Genomic DNA, 18,243 nt, shown 5'->3' with positions numbered 1-18,243 from the left:
GTGGCGCTGCGCGGTAACGCCAGCGGCCGCGCCCCGCCCCCTCGCCCCGGCCCCGCCCCCGGGTGTCCCGCGGAGCGGGGGCTGCACCGGGCCCGGCCCTGACCGGGCCCCGCGGCGGGACCTTTTCCTCACAGCACCGGTCCGGAGCCCCGGGGAGGGGCGGGGCCTATCCGCCGCCTGCCCCTGAGGCGGTGCTTCGGCCCCTCCGCCCCTTACCGGTTCCCCGTTCCCGCGGTAGCCGCTCGCACCGGAGCCCGCGGCCTTGCCCTGCTCCGCCAGCCCCGGTCCCCACCCCGTGTCCCTGACCCCGGTCACCGGGGGTGTTCCCCGTTCCCTCCGCCTCCCGCGGCCCCGCGATGCCGTCCAACAAATCCGTCTCAGACGCGCCCATCGTCCAGTTCACCAACTGCCGCATCCTGAGGAGCCACCAGCTCCAGAGGTGAGGGCTGCTGGGGGGTACCGGGGGGGTGCCGGCGGTCGTGGCCAGGCCGCAGAGCTGACCTGGAGCCTGGAGCGCAGGAGGGACTGTCCCCAGGTCCCCCAGTGCATCAGCTCTCGCCCCCTGTGCTCCCACTGTCCCTCGTCCCCTTCGCCTGATTTCTGAAGGAGACGAGGTGGCCCCTCTCTGCTCCCCCCTCCCTTTCCTTTTGCCTCCTCTGCCAGCCCCTGGGCCCTTTGGCCAATGCCACCACATTAGATGGGCAGCCCATGAAAATCCCACTCCCATGAGTTTTGTAAAGCCAGAGGCCAGACAGAGAGAGGGCTGCCAGTCATGCTGCTGCTGGAAGAGCAGCTTTGCCCTAGGAGACATCAGAGAGCCAAAGGCAGAGGGTGCTGGGGAGGGCTGCTGCACCTGAGACCACCTGTCACCAGGGCCGTGGCCACCCGCTCCCATGTGCTCCACTGCAGATGGCACAGGAGCTTGGCGTGTGTGTGATTGTCCCTTCAGGGAGGACCTGTGGGTGCGAGAGGGGAAGATCCTCAACCCGGAGAAACTCTTCTTCGATGAAAAGGGATCTGCTGACATCCAGCTGGACTGTAAGGACAGCATCATCGCCCCAGGCTTCATCGATGTCCAGATCAACGGTACGGTGAAGCCGTGTGTGCTCGCAGAGGGGTGGGGAGTCCCAGGTTTGTCCATCCCGGACCTTCAAACCCTGCTGCATGCACACTGCCCGTGACCAAGTGCGTTTCTGCCGCTCGAGGGAGATATGCCGGGAACTAATGATAAAGAACAGTTTTGCCTATGGTTGCTGCTGTCACGTCATTGATCCCCTTTGGGTGGGGGTTTCAGCCCAGCTTTCCTCTTAACCTCATTTTTATCAACATTTTGTCCCACCCCTGTGCTGGCAGGATGCCCAGTTTCCAGCACGCAGGGAGGACAGAGCAGGACTTCTCAAGGGAACAAATATTACCTGCGATAGTTCTTTCCTGAGGGTCAAGAGGGGCTTGTTCTGTGATAGCTTATGTCGGAAGTCTGGTCCTCTCTTTAATGGGGAATCCTCAGATTTTGCCCTGCATCAAAATAAAACATTGGTGCTTGAAAAACGCTGGGATACTGCGGGGAAAAGCACTTCATCAGGATGGCGTTGGTGGGGTTTGTACTCGCGGAGCCTCGTGAATGTAGGACAGAACTGCCCATGGAGCCCTCTGCTTCTGGCCAGTGCTGTACAAATGGAGTGGCTCACTCCGGTCACGCAAAGTGTTTCTTTGGCATTTTTGGGTGGGAAAATGTCCACTGGGGAAGCTGCCGTTTCATCTCTATTTTGATCATGGTGCAGGAGGCTTTGGGGTGGACTTCTCTCTGGCTACAGATGACTTCAAATCAGGGATTGACCTGGTCAGTCAGAAAATCCTCTCCCATGGAGTGACGTCCTTCTGTCCCACTCTCGTGACCTCTCCTCCACCTGTGTATCACCAGGTAAGTGACTTTCTCCCCCTCTCATCTGCAGGGTGATACAGGGCTGAGGTTGGTACCAAGAGGTGAGAGGGCAAAGGCTGGGTCAGCAGAGACTGGGGTAGCTCCTTGGTGGAAGAGCCGTGGGCATGAGGAGCTGGACTCCACCCCTGTATTTCTTGCCCTTATCCTTTAGACTGCTGAGACAGCGATGGCTCCCAGGCCAGCTTTGCACAACAGGGCTTGCAGCTGGCTTTTTCTTTGCAGGCTGTGTTTGGCTGATGGTCCCAAGTGGTCCAGCTACAAATCTCTCTCCAGACCTGACATTTGGGTTTGTTTTGGCAGGCTGGGGTGCTGTGTCTGAGGTGCCACATCTGACAAACCCCTTTCTCTAGGTTCTCCCTCAGATCAGTGTAAGAAATGGTGGAGCCCACGGAGCAGGTATCCTGGGTAAGTGGTTTTGTCCCTCACCATCCTCTCTGGTGTTACTCTAGGTAGGCAATTATCTTGTTTGTTGTTAAGGGGAAAGAAGCTACTGTGGGGACAGCACAAGTGGGGGCTGGAACTCTCTCAGTGGGAGGGATTCACAGGTGGGCACAGACTGCTTTCTCCCTCAACCTGTGCCTGGTCTCTGTCATTGTACACGCACCGCTCCATCCATTTTGGGTCCCGTGGGGTAATGGCAGTGGGGTGACTTGGCTTGGCCAGTTGCCACCACTGCATCTTCTGCTGGGCTGAGCTCAGAGTTACCTGAGCCATGTGTTTTGCTGCAGCAGAATGGCAGGAGCTTGACTGGAGCAGGGTGGACACAGCAGATTTCTTGGTCCTTGGTGGGGAGAGGAAGAGTCATGGCTTTGTGTTCCTCTTTGGGCAGGGGCCCATCTGGAAGGACCATTCATCAGCAAGGAGAAGAAAGGGGCACACCCGGAGCATTGCCTCCGCACCTTTGAGGCAGGTGCCTTCCAGGACCTGCTTGCCACCTATGGGTCCCTGGACTGTGTCCGGATAGTCACGCTGGCCCCAGAGATGAAGAGGAGCAGTGAGGTGATCCAGGAACTCACCAAGCGGGGCATCTGTGTCTCGCTCGGTAAGGGCTGGGGCGGAGGAGGCTCAGGGAGGCTCCGTCTCCCCGTGCCACACGGGCCAGGCAGCCCCTCTCTTGTGGCTGTGGCGTCTCTAATGGTGTCTCAGTGCGATTGGATGGGGTGGGATTTTCTTTTGCCTGGCCTGTATGGAGGTGACAGACCTGTCACAAATGGGAACCCTGCTTGATGCTGCTGATCTGTGCCCTTTGTACAGTAAGGGCCAAACTTCATCTTGATTGAGGAGCCCCTGCCATTTAACACAAGGTAGCGTTTGGTGCTGTTCAAACACAGGAAAGAACATTAATCTTAATAAAGATGCAGTTGAGAGTTAACAACGTGGAAAGGTTCAAACTCTGAAGTTCAACTGCTTTAGGCCTTGACAGGTGAAATAATTTTCCAAAGGTTACTGCTGAGTTTTGGTAACTCTGGTTTTCAACGGGAAGTGCTGTAAGAGACCTGTCCCTCCAGTGTCTTGCTGGCCACTGACTTAAAACTGGCTACATTTGTCTTGCCCTCTGTTTCACAAACTCTTCTTTGCTTCAGATCATTGAAGAAATCCTTTTTTTTCTTTTTAAAAAAAAGGTGGGAAGGGCGTTATTCAGGGTGAAATTAAACCTTAATTAATTTCATTAAATTCATACAGCAGAGCACCTCTTATCTCACAGCCACATAAAGCAAAGAACTACAGAAAGGCAAGGTTTGGCTACGGAGCGTTAGAGCTGCTGTCAGTGTTGGCGAAAACAGAATTTTTTTTCCGGATAGTTTTATCCCCATATTCTTTCTTGGCAAAGTCCCCACTGTTTCTACTCCCTTGACACCTCTCTATAAAGCCTTTAAATATCTGAGGACAGCAGAAAGGCATGTCCTTGCATCTTTAACCCAGCCTGAAGGCAACTTTCTCTGAGCGAGGCAGCATTTGTGACGGTTGTGATGTGAACAGTGAACATGTTCAGGTGAAACAGCCACTGCCAGTCTCCCATGGTCATGGCCAGACACCTCTGTGCTGAGGCTGGCATCTCAGACCTCAGCCCCGGGTGGGCATCAGCACAGAGTCCTAGTAACAGAGCGTCTTCATTAGGGAAATAAATGAAGAGATGGGCAGAAAAATCATGCGTTGATCTTTGTTCCCAGGTCACTCGGTGGCTAATCTCTCCCAGGCTGAGGAGGCTGTGCAGCACGGCGCTACCTTTATCACTCACCTCTTCAATGCCATGTTGCCGGTGAGTAGCCAAGGGCACTTGCCCTGCACTGGTGCTGCTCGTGGTGCTTTCTGTCCTGCTCCCCACAGATGCATATTCTCCCCAGCTTGTTTCATAATAAGCCTTGCAATGAGGTTTGAGCACTGAACCTCTGGCTTCACATTTCTACTGCCTGATCTAAAAGAGAGTCAAAGCTGTAGCAGACTTGAAATTGGAGGAAATGCCCAGATTTGTCTGGTAAAAGATGGAGCACAGAGCTGCCGGGCACTGTTTGGTAGAGATGGCAGCTGTGTCCCCTGACGGGAAGGGTCTCAGCCCACAAGTCCTGGTTATGCTCCACAGCTTGTCCTCTCTCCCCTCGGGCAGTTCCACCATCGCGACCCTGGGATCGTGGGGCTGCTGACAAGTGACAAGATTCCTCCTGGGCGGAGGGTCTTCTACGGCATGATCTCTGATGGCATCCACACCAACCCAGCCGCCCTGCGGATCGCCCACCGAGCCCACCCCAAAGGTGAGCCGTGCCAGGCCCACGCAGTGTCACCAGCGCTGTGCCATCTCCCACAAAACCCCCGTGCAGGTGCTGTGGTGTACTGCCCTCGCTGCCTGAAAGAGGTCACAGCCACGTGTGCTGATTCACCAGCCCACTTGCTTTGGTCGGATGTGGCTAGAGACACCTTGGCCCCTCTCTGGGAGGGCCGGTGTGGTGCAGAGCTTGGAGCTGCAGCGAGATCAGCTGCAGAGCTAACGCAGCTTCTTTCCTTGCGTCCCTCAGGCCTCGTGCTGGTGACAGATGCGATTGCTGGCATGGGGCTGGCACCAGGTCGGCACACGCTGGGTCAGCAGGTGGTGGAGATCGATGGGTTGAACACCTACATCGCAGGTAACTGCCTCTTGCTAAAGAGCTGGTGACAGCGCTGCCACTCATACCCGTTCCTGGAGAGCTCAGCACCCCTTGCAGTGCCTGTCAGTGTGAGGCAGCGCTGGTGCCACCCTCTTTGGTTTTGGTGCCTGATGGCTCTGCAGTATCTTGGCCCTGGCGAGAACGAGGCACCTCATAAAGAGGGGTGGTGCCCCATCTTCTTGGCATGAGGAGGAATCTGTCCATTTGTAGCTGTCTGCAACACCTTTAAACACCTCGTTGCTCAGAGTCATGGATGTCAGAGGTTCTAGTGAGGTCAGAAAGGATGGAGAAATCCTACAGATATTTATTGTCCCTCGTCTTTACTATAACAGTACCACTTCTCGCTAACTAAGTTCCCTAAGCTGCAAGCAGTTGGAGACTGGGAAGGTATTTCAGAGAAGGATCATTCCTTTCTCAGTTCTCTTCCCCTGTGGCAGCAGTGCCTGCGTTGTGAGCTAGTTTCACCCAGTCCAGCTGGTCTTACAGTGGAGCTGCGGGGTAGCATCCTGGTACCTCTCCCTGCGCTGCCAGCACAGGCTCCCTCTTGCCTGGTTCTGTCACTCAGCAGCAATGGTTGTGGGCCCTTCAACTCGATCCTTGTGCAGCCCAGGATTTCTGCCCCTTCTGCTCATGTTATGCATTCCCCCTCCGCCCTTCTCCTTGCTGTGAGTTGTGGGACCTGCTCAGTGCTATCCTGCTCCTCTCCCAGGCACAAAGACCCTGAGCGGTAGCGTGGCGACCATGGACACGTGTGTGCGACACTTCCAGGAAGCCACAGGTGAGTGAGCCTTGTCCACAAGCTGTTGCTCCCTATGCTGACACGGGAAGAGGTCTTGCTCTTGCCAGTTGTGTTTGCTCCACCAGGGAATGTTCCCTCTCGCCTGAGACATGATGAGGAGGGCTGGGATCAGCAGCACTGGCCTCAGATGAGCACCTTTTTGAGGGGAGTTTTCATTTTAACCATAGCACTAATGAGAGGTGAACTCTTCTGCTCCTTTCTCACAAAGGTGAACGTTCTTCCCCTCCCCATACCCTAGGTGTTTGTCTCTTCCTGCTGTCTCCCGTAGGGATGTTTCCCCTCCCCAGCTCCATCCAGCTCTGGCGAGGGTGTTCCAGCTCAGGTCCCTGCCAGGCTGACAGTTGCCTTAGCCAGGGGGGGTTGGGCTGCTCTGGTAACGGGGCTGTTTACTGTCCTAATGTCTCCCCCTTCTCTGTCCAAGGGTGCTCGGTGGAGACTGCATTAGAGGCAGCGTCTCTGCATCCTGCCCAGCTCCTGGGGATTGAACACCGAAAGGGGACACTAAATTACGACTCTGATGCAGGTACTGGTATGGATGGGGACAATGGTGTGAGGGCTGCTGGGTGCTGGAGCGAAGCAGGGGCTGCTGCAAACGCATCTTCATCCTCTGCTTCAGCAGGAGCTACAGGGAGACTCTCTCTGCCTGGGATTTGCTCTGGGCTTTTGCTCCAGTGGTTTTTCCTTTGGACACGGGTGGTGTTTTGTGAGCCCTTTGGAGAGACCCCACGTCTCAGCCAAGCACGGAGCACAGCTGCCATAGTAAGGATGGCACTGCGCTGCTGTCCTGCTGCTGCGTCTGGGGTGGGGAGAAGCTCTTCCCCACTGAGCCCAGCTTCAGCTGCTCCATTGCTCTGACAGCTGCTTCCTTTCTCTCCTGTCTGATGCAGATTTCCTGATGCTGAATGACGGTCTGTACGTGCAAGCCACATACATTGCAGGCGAGGAAGTCTGGAGACAGGATGTGTTAGGCATGTGACGCTGGGCTGTCCTGGTGCCCTCTGAGGCTCCCTGGCACTGTGGTTAGCAGCTTTGGTAACCACCCCACTTCTCTCTTTTTTTTTTTTTCCTTTTTTTAATTCCTTCCTGCAACTCCCTTAAAGGAGCCTCATACCAAAGAGCTGCGTTTTCCAGCGCAACCGCTGCTTCCAATTACAGCCATGCCTGCAACAAATTTGTTGGTGCTCAGTTGGTGGAGTGGGGAAAGCAGGCAGATCTGTGTTGAGGGGGACTGTCAGTCCCTGGAGGGACCTGAAGAACTGCACAGCTGTCCTGCATGGAGTCCCCAGAGGTGCTCCTGTCGCCGTCTGACAGCAGTGTGAAGCTGTCCCAGCCTTTGCACTGTTTTATACAGCACACACTAACCTGCCCCACGCCTGAGGCAGGCTCAAGCCATTTCCATTCCTCTGGCTGCTGTTTGCCTCACTCCCAGGCAGTCGTGGCTGGTTAGACATCAGCTTCCACCAGCTCAGCTCGCAGCTCTTCACGTTAAAAGGTTCCTGTTGTGTCAGCAGAAGTTGAGGATCATGTTCTGATCCCGCGGCAGTCCCTCTGTCATGTGTCCTTGGAGCAAGGCTGTCACAGCTCGCCGACCTGGTGCCATTGTGGGGCTGTGAATCCATGTGGGCTGAATCCTCAGGGCAGAGATCAAACCCAGGAAAAATGAGGCATTGCTGGTCCTTTGTGCCTTTTCCCTGCATGGGCATTGAGTCCACAGCACGTGGTTTCGGCTGGAGACATGGACAGCATCCTGCCACAGAAAGCAATGTTCCTCTTAATGCTTTGTTCTGGCTAGATGGGTTCTGCAGGCTCCGTGCCCAGCCATACCTGGTAGAGCCTTTGCATCGTCTGATGGGTTTGTGCATTCCTCAGGCCACAGATGGAAGCTTTTGCTTTAGGGGATGCATCCAGACTGGTGGTGACGGGCTCACAAGCCCTCGGTCCAGCTCAGGGACTGAGGGAGAAGAGAACTGCAGTGGGATTCTGGCCTTTCAAGACAGTTGCTGATAGCTCATTATTCCCATGCTCATTATTACCTTCTCCAATACTTGACTGTCAGCTCTTTTCCTGACACTTGGACACTTCTATGTAAAGACTGATGCTGATTTCAAACCTACCGCAGTCAGAAGGGCCTTGCGATAAGTCTTAGACAACCTCTGATAAACCTCAAATCAATTAGATGTTTTTTGTAGTGAGGGGAGGACTTAGATGAGGGCTAAGTCTTAGCAAGGGTGGAGGTTGTAAGGCGAGTCAAGTCTGGTCGGGATTGTCAGAAGTGTGCCGATTTTTTTCAGTAACTTTTTATAACCTTTAACAGCAACATTTGGAAGTGCTTTCCTAGCACTTTAGAGCCCTGCTGAAATAACTGGCAGCCTTGGAGAATTTCTAACATCAACTGCCAATGTCAGCAGAAACTATAACCTCCACGATTTGAAGCATTTGAAAGAGACATCAAATGCCGTGCTGCGCAATGTGACGTGCTGCAGCACTGCAAATCTCCGCGGGGGCGCTTCTGACTGCTGTGGAAAAAAACCCCAAGGGAAAAACATGCGTACCAAACAAGGTGTCTAACTTTTTTTTTAATTTACAAAATTAAATAATCAAAAGGAAATCTAAAATAGAAATGGAATTACTACCTGTGTATGTGTATGACCCGGTTTTGCCTGCTGAGAACGCGCTGTGCCCTTCCCTGGGGGGTGCAGGCTGGGGGGCGCTGCCAGCCGCCCCCTCGGCCTCGGGTCTCGGTGGGGCCGAGGCTGATGTGGGCGCTCAGGGGTGGGGGCCCGCAGCGGGACACGTGGGGGGGGACGTGGCCCAGCAGCTCCCTGGGGGGCTCAGGGAGAGGGCGCCAAGCCGGGGGGAGGGCTAATGCCCCGCCACGGTGGGAACTCGCCTCCTCTGAGCCGCCTCCCGCCGCGGCCGCCCCAGCCGGGGCCCACCCGCCCTCGGTGGAAGGTTCCGAGCCGCGGCACCCCGGGCGGCGCAGGCCCGGCGCGGGCCCTGGGGGGCCGGGCAGCCGCCGCGGGGGGCCGGCGCTGGTGCCGGTGGCCTCCCCGGGCCGCACGGAGGGGCCGCCCCCGGTGGCGGCCTGCGCCGAGCCCCTCGGCCCCGGCCGGCAGCGGCGAACCGGCGGGCGCCCCCGCTCCCCCCTCGGGCGGCGGGCGGAACGGAGACGCGGGCGGAACGGAGACGCGGCCGCAGCGCGGCGCGGGGAAGCGTTGGGGCGGTGCACGGCGGCTGCGGCCCGCCCGCCTTCCCGCCCCCCCCGCGCCGGGCCGCTGTGCTTGTCCCAGGCCCGGCCCCGGGAGCGGCAGCCCGGGAGCCCACCCGCGGGTCTGCGGGCGGAGGCCGCGGCATGGAGCGGGTAAGAGCTTGGCCCGGCCCCTCGCTCCCGTTCTGGGGCGCCCTCCCCGAGACCCCCCTCCCCGGCCCGGGCTCTTCAGCCCCAGCAGGTTCTCGTTGAAGGATTCCCAGGCCCTTGGCCCTGCCTTTCCCAGGGCCTGCTCACCTCCTCCTTCTGCTAAGACAAGATCTTTTCATTTTTTTTCTAAGCCTTACTTCCCACCTACTCAGCAGAAGGCAGACGGGGTAAAATACAGCAGAGTCTTAAGGACTGGTGTTTAGCATAAAGATAAATTCTGTGTATTGCCAGAGCTGTGCTGGGGAGAAGTTACCTGCTGTGGAGACATTATGCCATAGAATAAGCTTCAGAAAAAATGACAAATCTTCCACTTGGGGCCTTTAAAAAGGGAGGAGGAGAAAAAAAAAAAAATCTGTGGGAAGTCCTGGCTCGCTAGGAGTGGGTGGTTTACTGCTAGTAACAGTTTATTGTCTTAATTTTTGTAATGAATTTGGTGCCCCCCAAATAGGGAATATTGCAGGACGTGTCCCACCCTGTGCTGTGTTGATTTTTGGTATAAATTGAGCTGTTACACAACACACCTCAAGTGTAAAGCCAGAGAAGGGGTTTATGACCCGCTAGTCTGATCTCCCATAAAAGGGTAAAGGACTTCAGAAAACTCAGTTTTGATATCAGTTTTGCAGGTGAGAGATTTGTGTTTCTTTTAAACATTGCGCCTTCCCCCCTCCCATGTCCAAGGCTCCCCAAGGCACGTTCCAAGATGAGCTGGAGTGGTGCATTTCGCAGCTGGAGAGAAACCTCCTTCGCCTCAACCCAACCCCAAAACAAGGTATGTTGCGCCTTTCACAGTCTGAACCCATATTCCAACCTCAGTTCTGATTTAGCAGACCTGGACCTCTTTCTTCTCTCCCATCTGATTCCTATTCTTGTGTTATATGGGATTTGTTCTAAATACAAGACAACATAAAGCGTTGAACTTTAAGAACACTCTGTCAGGAAGCAGCTTTATCTTCCATTCCTGTGATGTTCATTCTCCCTGTTCTCTGTATTCTTTCTCATGTTCTCATTTTCCTCTCCCAACAGCTTGCTGTTTGGTTCTGCTACAGCTATGCTTTTGTTTTCCAGTCTTCAGGAAATACCGTGTCAGTGCATCTGGCCCTTAAACACCACTAGGTTTATTTTTTTTGAAGCTTGTTCCTCATTGTTCTTGTTCCAAGGAGAAATTACATGAAAGATAAAATCCTATAAAATACTTTTCAGAAGATCAGATTTTGATCTAGTCAGCCCAACTTGTAGATAAATGAAGTCACATGTCCTGCTCCTACTGATGGCTAGTATTCAGAGGAGGAGTGTGGCTACCCTTTGTAAGATGCCTAGAGGAGTGTTTGCTGGTGCACCTGAGGATGTAACAGTGATTAATACGTGCCCACACACCGTGCTTGAGAATCAGACCATTTCGTTACGCCCGTTATCTTGTGCTTGGTGCCTGGTGTCCAGCAGCAGCAGGGGAAGGCTGCTCCTGGAAGGGAGGCAGGAGCTGAGCGCAGTGACAAGGCCAGCAGAGGCAACGACTTGGCCAGAAAAGGGCCTGTTTGCACAGTACCTGACCCATGAGAGCAAAGCAGTACTGATGATGGTAACTGGACTCTGCCTGGAATCCAGATCGCCAGAGGGGTCTGCAGTGATGAGCCAGATCCAGGCTCTAACCAGGAATTCAAGGTCTGGATCAATGAGGTACTGGCTGCAGCAGTGCTGTGCATGAGATCCTCAGCTTAACATAACTCCCATGTGAGGGAGGGGTTCCCTTGGAGCTTTTTCTAGCTCGCTCTTTGTAACAGCTCTTACTAGCAAGCAGACAAATGCAGCCAGCTGAACTCCTTGAAGAATGGGGGAGATGTGTGCTCAGGACCCTGACACCCAGGTGCTGTGAAGATACATCCCACTTTTCAGGTGGCTACAGCCCCAGGGCAGCATTTTAGCCTCACTCACACACTGTTCCTAGCATGGGACAACATCAGTGTTGGATCTGCAAGATACACCTCATTTGGAAAGTCCCAGAGAGATGCACTGCAGCCAAGAGAGATGGGTGTGTGCCCAATCCAAAATACTAGTCTAGTACATCAAGCTTTTTTGTGGCTTGAAATGTGTGAGACAAACACTAGAAGACTATGCATATCAGGAGAGAATTTGCTCAGACACAAAGAACTGGTATTAGTGTTGTGGTCAGGCCTGTTTGTATGAGGGTCAAGCAAGAGTCCTGCTTTTCAGGGTGTGTGTACTGCTCAGATTTTTTTTCCAGTTTTCCAGAGAAGAGATACTGAGCTAGGCTCTTGGATTTGGATTTGTCAGATGCTTTGAGGGAAGGGTTTATAAGCCCTGTGTAGCTTCTGTGCCCCTAGTAATGCACTTACTGCAGTGTAAGATTCCTAACATATATAATAAGCACTTAAGATCTGTTGTTTTTTTTCCTTTAAGAACATTTCATGCTATTGCATCTTCTAGAAGCACTTGGAGTTTCCTTTCAGTTGAATGCCAGTCATGGATTAGTTAGAGGTGGTATGAACATAGAACATGTTCAGAGGAGACCCAGTCATCAGCATCCCACAACATGGTTTGTAAGGCCCACCATAACCTGTTTCTTGTCTCTCTTGGTCTTTTTCTTGAGAGCAGCAGAGGAGACACAGCACATTCTCAAGGTCCTGCGCTCCCATGAGATTCCTTTTGTGAAGAAGCGACAAATGATGAGCCAGGTGTTTGGGGATTACCATCTCAAGATGGCTGAGGATCAGAAGAGCATGGAGAAAGCAGGTGGGCTTGAACTGTCCCTTCAGGGAATGGTGGTATTTTGTTCTTTTCTGTAGATTTCTTATGCTGCAGCTTTTGATTAGCTTGCTTCTCTGTGGCAGTGCCTTACAAGTTGCAGTAGCAGTGGCATCCCCGTAGTAGGAAACTGGCATATTGATAGAAACACTATTCTTTCTCTTTTCTAGACATGAAACCTGGTGATGTGGAAGGGCAGCAAAGCAATGGGCAGACTTCAGATGATGTGGTAGATGGGAAACAATCTGACCAAATCTCTGAGGCAAAGCCAAAGTGGTTCGTGTCATCTGACAACACGTTCCGATTTGATTTTGCACTTTCGGAGACTGACCCAGAAGCAACTGGCACAGCTTTGGAAGCAGTGCCTGGTGTCAGCGGTGCTGAGCAGATACAAACCAATGTAAAAGCCACTGAGCAGGAGAACTGGAATGGAGCCTTGAGTTTTGCTGCCTCTGGACAAGAACCCAAGTTTGCTTTCAACTTTGCCATCCCAGATGAAGACAGTCCTCTGGTTCAGTTAGTTCCAGCAAGCCAACATATAGAGCACACCGCAGATCATGAAGTGCTGGGAAATTCACTGCCCACTGAATCAGCAGGTATGCCACAGATTTCAGCCTTGCAGAAGCCTGAGTTGACTCCAACTCCAGGTAGTGAACCCAAAGAGGATAGAAGCCATGTCATGTTAAAGATCCCCCAACCAGAGACTGCTCCTGGAGATGAGACAGTGACAGAGAAATCAAGAGCAGATGGGGCTGCACAGAAGAAGAAAAAGAAGAAGAAACAAAAAACATCTGTCAGTAAAAAGGAGATGGAAGAAACTGAGATCAACAGGAAAGCAAAGGCAGAAGCTAACAGATGTCAAAATAAAGATACTTCTCACCAGGATGAGACCTCTCAGGTATTTAAATATTGATGGGAACCCATAATTTATAAACCCTTGAGCAAAAGAGAAGCTTTACCTCTTTGCATAGTTTAACAGTTAGTATACTGGCTTGAGATGAAACTGGAAAGACAAAGATTGCTGCCTGCTTCTTATAGCAGCTGTTTCTTTCTCTGCTAGACAATGGAGGAACCTAACTAGTGGAAAAGAAGTTAATGGTCCTTCATTGTCTTCTTCAGACTTGTGCTGAAACATTTCGTGTTTAGACTTGTGACAGCTAATCCTGGGAAGCTGGGTGCCACATTTTCTTAAAAAAATAAAAAAATAGAGGTAACTGTCCTCAGTCAGTGCCACGCTGGTATATGTGAGTGCTGAACCAGGCACTGTACCCCTAGTCTGCCTGTTACCGGGGAGGATGAATTGCTCACATGATGCAGATCACAAAGCTGCTGTCTGTGGTAGCCGAGGCTGCGGCAGGGTCTGGTGCAAAGCTTAAGAATGCTTCTGAGAAGGTTCCCACTGTAAGGCATGACCCAGAAATCGACTGAAGTTGCAAATTATGTGTAAACACACCATTAAGGCACACCTTGAGGTTTTTTAATGTTCTGTTTAAGGTCCAGGTCTTCATTTCATTTTTCCTTTCAGCACTGGTGTAGTTATTATTAACAAACAATGCCAGCTGAGTGATACTGAAATACAAAATTAGGAAAAACTTGTTTATGTTCTACGTGGAAGTCACACTCAGTGTTCACCTGCCTCTTGAAGCATTCCATCCAATAAGCACTGATGAGTACCAGAAAGGTAGAAAGATTTGAAGGTGATGTAAAGCCCTTCCAGTCTGTTGGAAGGAGACTGTTGTAAGGAAAAGGAGACAGCCTGAGGGCTTCTGTGTTTACACATTAAGAATTGTTTCAGCCCCAGCGTGCAGCCATGCTTCCCTCTTCCGTCCACTGCTCAATTAGCCAGCTGGCTTTGTTCGATGGGACTTGGCTTCTTCCATCTTCATGAGCTTCACCTTCCCTCTCCTCATGCACTTCTGGTTGTGCAGGCACACAGGAGCTGAGACACCAAGACTCGGCTTCTGATTTTGTCCATTGTTTGCTTTTTGATCTTGGACAGGTTTGGGGGTAGAGGTTTTTTGCTGTTAATGCTTATCCCTCCCATCTGTAACTTGATTTGACAGCTTCTTTCAGAGGAAAGGCCCTGGACAGCTTTCCAGAAAACAGCATAATCTGAATGGCAGCCAAATATTAAATCCATCAAATAGAGGCAGTGAGTTGCAACTAAATATTTGTCCAGTGCTTTAAGTTTATCCAGTGAGAAACGCTATAGACTGAAGTCTATAGAGTGATCACCAGAACATGAAGTTTGGAATAGTCCTGACTTTATGCAGATACCTTTTTTCCTGTGTAGCAGCTGCTGCTCTAATTTTTCAATGACTTGTTTCCTCATGCTCACTCTGGTCCATGTTGCATAGCAGTCAGATGACCAGCTGTGGAAAGAGGTGGACTGGTGTGTGGAACAGCTGGAACTGGGCCTGAAGACACAGAAACCCACTCCAAAGCAGGGTAAGCATTCAAGTAAATGAGAGATCTCCCCTGTGGGAAGGGTTGGCAGGCATGCAGGAGCAGAGCCAGTGGGGAGTCTTTAAATTGTGTGTTGTTTCTCCTTCGTGCTGCTCCAGCTGAGGAGGCTCTCCGTGCAATCAAAACACTGCGCAGTGACAAGGCTCCCCTGGTGAAGAAGCGTCAGCTCATGAGAGCCATGTTTGGAGACTACAGGAAGAAGATGGAGGAGGAATGGTGCAAAGAGCTGAAGCTCATGGAAGCAGGTAGGAGAACTTTGCATGGTGGGGGAAGAGAAGAAGAAAAGGCTTCGCTCCTGCCCTCCGTATTGCTTTGCAGAGTGGCACCTCACTATATGAGATGACTGAACATCTCTTACTGCTCTTTTCTCCCCTCTTTAAGCTGCAAAATCTGCCAGGATCGTGGAAGTGAAGAAAAACATCCGCAACAAGAACTGCCAGTTCATCCGGAAGCGCTCAGGAGCTTGCAGGCAAAGCCAAGGTTCAGCAGGATCCCCTTCAGAGCCACCCAGGACACTTAACACAGGCTTATTCAAGTGCACAACTTCCCAAGAAGAGTTTTTCTTTAATTTCTTCTAGGAAAGTCTTTTAGACTAAAACTGTGGCTGAAAACTGTGCCAAATCTCCTGTAAACTTAAGAATGGTGGAAAGATGCTGTGCAGTAGACAATGTTACACAAGAATCTCCTAAAGAAAGGATCCTCTTTCAGAGTGCCTTATGTAGAGGTTTAAAACAGATCTGCTTACTACGTGTACGACCCCAGGACTCAGTCTGCATAGTACTGCTGTGTTCTCACACAGTAGAAAGGCTCCTTTGCAAAAGATCAGCACAGAGTCTATAGAAGGAAAACCAGATCCTTCCAGAACTGACATTAACCTAAGAGTCTGTCTTATACTGGGAGATTTTCCCGTTCTCCTATTGCTTTTAAATAGAGCAGACCTTTTGTAGCAGATGAGGCAGCGATGCATACAGAAGGGAATGATCTGTAGTGAAGATCCAGCTTATGTGAAGATGCAGCAGTGTAAGCATAATGGATAGTTGAATGCTTCCACACCGTATGAGTCTGTGTGGATGCATATTCTGGTATCCAGAGAGCACTGGAGTGTGTGTGTCATCGCTGCCATCTAGAAAGTATGAGTTCAGGATCTTGGAGGAAAACGAGTGAGAACCGTCCTTGTTCATTCATCTCTTCATCTGACAGGTATGAACTTAGATGAGGACTGCAAATGCTGATTTAATCTAGCCTAGGGATGTAAGGACAGTTTCCAGACAGGGAAAGATTTTTGTGGCTGAAGCCAAGTTCTGGCCAGCTAGGAAGGATGTACAATCAGTTCGTGAAAAAGGAAGTTTACTTTATAAGCAGCCCAGTTACAACCACCAGTGGCTCAGGGGATAAATCAGCTGCATGCCAAACCCTGGGTGGCAGTAAATGAACCGTGAGAGCCCAGAGACTCTCTTGCGTTTGATTTGTATTGAATGTTTGCTTTCTGAACACTGAATGTGTCTCCAGTGCTTCGATACTGCTTCAGCCACTGAACCCATCTCCTGTGTTCATGCAGAAAATCTTCCCCACTAAGCCTAAAAAAGCTGAAGGAACAGAAGTCCTTTAAAAGGAAACATGGTATCGGGTGTCCGTAGGGTGCAGTGCTTTCCTTCCTTTTTATAGTCAAGTCATCCTGTCTGAGAAGTGAGAAATGGGAGTGTAGGCAGATTCCAGGGTGTACTGAGAGCAGCTGAAGAGATGGTGGAAAACATTTGATGAGAAATACTTCAAAAAACCTGGTGTTTGCTACAAAAAAAATTATTACTAACCTCTGATGCATCTGCAAGGATATTTATTTTTAAATATTTTAATGCCTGTCTAGGCATAAGGAGAAACGAAACATGGGTAACATATCTGATGAGGAGAAATACGCAGAGAAGACTGTAAGTCTTCTGGAAATCAGCAGGTTAAGACTGAAAATCAGTAGGTTAGCAGATTGTTGTTTTACTTGCCAAGGAGCACTGCTGTTACTTTTACTGTATGGAACAATGCTATAAGTATTTCTTGGATTTCCAGGATTTTATATTAAACACTCAAAAGCTGTGTCATTGTCAAACTTCTAGTGTTTTCATTTCATTTACTAAGATTAAAGAGCATCTTGTACGTGACCTTGGAACTACAGCTGTTTTCTTTCCTAGCTGGTTATGCAGAGTATGTCTGGGAAATAGTTATTTTTTTAACTTGTCTTGTTTCAGGTAAAGCTAGAGTTGCTAAAGCATTATAAAATTCTGTGCTGAGGGAGGCTGCAGGAGTATTCTGGGAAGCATTCTTACAAGTCTCGTGTTTATACTATTTGTTAGGCATTCACAATTAGAATAAAAATACCAGTGAGGTGGATGTTTGCTGTAACCTAATCCAGACAGTTTATCTCTAAAGAGGTCAGAGAAAAATGCATTCTAATATGTGAATGGCTCCTGTGTTTTTTCAGAGGTCTTCACGTAATGCTGACCTGCAAAGCCAGCCCATATTCCTTTCACAGTGCTTCATTACCAGCAGAAGCAGGGAGGTGACAGTCCCCCTGTGCTCTGCACTGCTGAGGCCACACCTGGAGTGTTGTGTCCAGTTTTGGGCACCTCAGTACGAGAGAGATCTCGAGGTGCTGGAGCGAGGGCAGAGGAGGGCAACGAGGCTGGGGAAGGGCCTGGAGAATAAATCCTGTGAGGAGAGATTGAAGGAGCTGGGACTGTTCAGTGTGAGGAGGAGAAGGCTGAGGGGAGACCTCATCACTACAGCTCCCTGAAAGGACATTGTAGAGAGGTTGGTGCTGGTCTCTTCTCACAGGGAATTAGTGACAGAACAAGAGGGAACGGCTTTAAACTGCAACAGGGGAGGTTCAGACTGGACAGGAGGGAAAAATGTTTCAGAGAAAGAGTGGTCAGAGAGTGGAATAGGCTGCCCAGGGAGGGGGTGGAGTCACCATCCCTGGGTGTGTTTAAGGGTCGTTTAGATGAGCTGTTGGGGGATGTGGTGTAGGGGAGAACTTTGTCGTGTAGGGCTGAGGGTTGGACTCGATGATCCCAAGGGTCTTTTCCAACCTGAATGATTCTGTGATTCTATGACTCTATGATTATTGGAGGTCTCAGAAGGCAAATGTTCATCAGTGCCCGGAGTGTCATGTTTGACCTGTGGAGTTGAATGCAGGACCAGAGTTGTCTGGGTCAGTTCCCCGAGCTGGCTGTGTGATCTTGCACAAGACATTTTGTCTTTCCATGTCCACTCTGTGTTTTCATAGTCAAGGTGACACCTCCTGCATTTTTGACAGATGTGCTCAAGTTATTTCATTAATGATCGGGTCTTGAAGATGCAACTCTACTATTTTGCATTTGAAATTACAGCAGTAACTTCACTCTTAAGCTTTCCAAAATTTGGAGCATCTCTGCTGCATTATGATTTGTTCAAAAGGAAACAAGCAACATTGTTACAAGTTAGGAAATGTTGTCACTGCTCCATCAGTCTGTTGCCCTTTATAGGAGCCACATTACAGCCTTAATGACATTTTTTTAAAAAATTGTTTTCCCCTTTTAGCATTTCTTTCTTTAGGATTTCAATGCTGTTCAGGGTTTCAGTGACCCTGCTGTCATTCTTACAGCAGTGACAAGTTTGGGTCAGGGCCTTGCTCTACTAGTTATTGTAATACATGTGGCTGGAAGTATGGTCCATGCCTGAAGGCATTAAT

General features: G+C 50.9%; 2 protein-coding genes across 6 annotated transcripts; both read left to right on the top strand.

The window, feature by feature from the left end:
• Positions 1–63: 63 nt before the first annotated feature.
• AMDHD2 (amidohydrolase domain containing 2) lies at positions 64–8,507 on the top strand. 2 transcript variants are annotated; one of them, XM_074886429.1, is made up of 12 exons: positions 64–439; positions 950–1,086; positions 1,782–1,921; positions 2,293–2,347; positions 2,772–2,984; positions 4,114–4,202; positions 4,524–4,692; positions 4,954–5,061; positions 5,792–5,860; positions 6,303–6,404; positions 6,769–6,849; positions 6,982–8,507. In XM_074886429.1, exons 1-12 carry the CDS (start codon positions 357–359, stop codon positions 7,101–7,103), a joined length of 1,368 nt encoding a protein of 455 aa, XP_074742530.1. In that variant the 5' UTR covers positions 64–356; the 3' UTR covers positions 7,104–8,507. The 2 variants fall into 2 exon arrangements, with proteins under 2 accessions (XP_074742530.1, XP_074742531.1); XM_074886430.1 differs by having other exon boundaries at positions 68–439; positions 4,548–4,692.
• Positions 8,508–9,102: 595 nt separating this feature from the next.
• Positions 9,103–16,675, top strand: C16H8orf33 (chromosome 16 C8orf33 homolog). Of its 4 annotated transcripts, none has more exons than XM_074886142.1 (7): positions 9,103–9,242; positions 9,978–10,068; positions 11,907–12,047; positions 12,230–12,957; positions 14,420–14,507; positions 14,624–14,770; positions 14,907–16,675. In XM_074886142.1, exons 1-7 carry the CDS (start codon positions 9,234–9,236, stop codon positions 15,101–15,103), a joined length of 1,401 nt encoding a protein of 466 aa, XP_074742243.1. In that variant the 5' UTR covers positions 9,103–9,233; the 3' UTR covers positions 15,104–16,675. The 4 variants fall into 4 exon arrangements, with proteins under 4 accessions (XP_074742243.1, XP_074742242.1, XP_074742240.1 ...); XM_074886141.1 differs by having other exon boundaries at positions 9,104–9,242; positions 11,910–12,047; positions 14,417–14,507; XM_074886139.1 differs by having other exon boundaries at positions 9,104–9,242; positions 14,417–14,507.
• Positions 16,676–18,243: the final 1,568 nt, after the last annotated feature.

Source organism: Strix uralensis, chromosome 16, assembly GCF_047716275.1.
Source record: "Strix uralensis isolate ZFMK-TIS-50842 chromosome 16, bStrUra1, whole genome shotgun sequence".
Classification (NCBI taxonomy): Eukaryota; Metazoa; Chordata; class Aves; order Strigiformes; family Strigidae; genus Strix; species Strix uralensis.
Note: the sequence above shows the minus strand (reverse complement) of the source record. Positions and strands in the feature narration are given on the sequence as shown.

What these genes read in the sequence shown, in the direction of transcription:
- AMDHD2 (XM_074886429.1), top strand. Translation starts at nt 357, where the DNA reads ATGCCGTCCAACAAATCCGTCTCAGACGCGCCCATCGTCCAGTTCACC. An exon ending in GTTGAACACCTACATCGCAG is followed by an intron (nt 5,062 to 5,791) that starts GTAACTGCCTCT and finishes CTCCTCTCCCAG; the next exon opens with GCACAAAGACCCTGAGCGGT. An exon ending in AAATTACGACTCTGATGCAG is followed by an intron (nt 6,405 to 6,768) that starts GTACTGGTATGG and finishes TGTCTGATGCAG; the next exon opens with ATTTCCTGATGCTGAATGAC.
- C16H8orf33 (XM_074886139.1), top strand. An exon ending in GAAGAGCATGGAGAAAGCAG is followed by an intron (nt 12,048 to 12,229) that starts GTGGGCTTGAAC and finishes TCTCTTTTCTAG; the next exon opens with ACATGAAACCTGGTGATGTG. An exon ending in GAAACCCACTCCAAAGCAGG is followed by an intron (nt 14,508 to 14,623) that starts GTAAGCATTCAA and finishes GTGCTGCTCCAG; the next exon opens with CTGAGGAGGCTCTCCGTGCA.